A 1,127-nucleotide genomic window follows, 5' to 3' on the forward strand; every position below is an offset into this window, starting at 1 on the left:
ACGCATATGTGTGTGTGTGTGTGTGTGTGTGTGTGTGTGTGTGTGTGCGCGCGCGCGTGTGTGTGTGGATAGATAGATAAAGACATAGACATGCACACATGAAATGTATATATTTCATTTAATAAAACTATATGCTCTTCTACAATTTCCTTTCTTGTACAGTTAAGATTCAGAATTAATTAAGTGCACTTTACAACATATTCCCATTTTAACCACATCAGTCTAATGACCAGATTATGCAATGTGACTTTTTCAATACTTACTTTTACAGATTAAAATATTTTGTAAGGACTCTGACCACTGGCTTACATCTTCTTCAGTTAATCTACAAAAAGTTAAAAAAAAACATTTGAAGTAAATAAAAAGTGGAAAAATTAAATATGCTGACTGGCCTGTCTCCTTTATGTGCAGTATATAAAATATACATCTTGAAACAAAATCTGTTTTCAAATTAAGAATGTACTGAAAAATAAAATTATCTTAAAAATATAAAAGCTTAAAAAAGCTGTGTCAACACAGCTGTATTGAAATAATTTGATGCAGCTTTCAGCCATTCAAAATATTGAAATGCAGCAGTATAAAATGAGGATTTAAATTTTGCTGATTTATTTTGCTTCTTTAGATGTAGAACTCACTTTACAATGAGTCAGGCTTGTACTTCTTCTCATGATATAATTTTGTTGAATTAATTATCCCAATGGGCCTTAGATACCATGGATGGGTATTCAGAAAGAATAACAATGTGATCACGCTGTGACATATAATATGATCAGAACCGGATGATGCCACCCACATGGTTCAGTCATGCACAAGTACAAGAGTGTAGACCTGCTGGGGAGAACATTGCATAGTGAAGCCATGCAGTCAGAATAATGCCAATCACCAATCATCATGCAATTGTCTCAGTAGTGTTATGATAGGTCACATGACTCAGGCACATCAGCATGCACGTGGCATGCCTGCTTTGATGAGTTTCCACGCAGGCACCTAAGTGCTGCATATATGCAACATGTGCACAGCAGAGAGACCATATAAGGACTACATAACAACATTCTAACTATTTTTATTTTATAACTGGGAAGAAAATGGATGCATAGAAGAGTCAGAAAAAAGTAAGAGCAAGAAGA

The 1,127-nt window shown here is 34.8% G+C and overlaps 1 protein-coding gene across 1 annotated transcript in view; it reads right to left on the minus strand.

Annotated features, from left to right (window-relative positions):
* Nucleotides 1-327, minus strand: part of LOC122812791 (regulator of G-protein signaling 1-like) — a gene marked incomplete at its 5' end in the record, with an annotated part of 98,651 nt that extends 98,324 nt beyond the window's left edge. Inside the window, one exon of the mRNA XM_044084853.1 lies at nucleotides 264-327. Within this exon, the coding sequence (XP_043940788.1) occupies nucleotides 264-327 (64 nt within the window). The remainder of the gene's footprint in view (nucleotides 1-263) is intronic.
* Between the last annotated feature and the right edge of the window lie 800 nt (nucleotides 328-1,127).

This window comes from Protopterus annectens, chromosome 10.part0 (assembly GCF_019279795.1).
Source record: "Protopterus annectens isolate FY-2018-M chromosome 10.part0, PAN1.0, whole genome shotgun sequence".
Classification (NCBI taxonomy): domain Eukaryota; kingdom Metazoa; phylum Chordata; order Ceratodontiformes; family Protopteridae; genus Protopterus; species Protopterus annectens.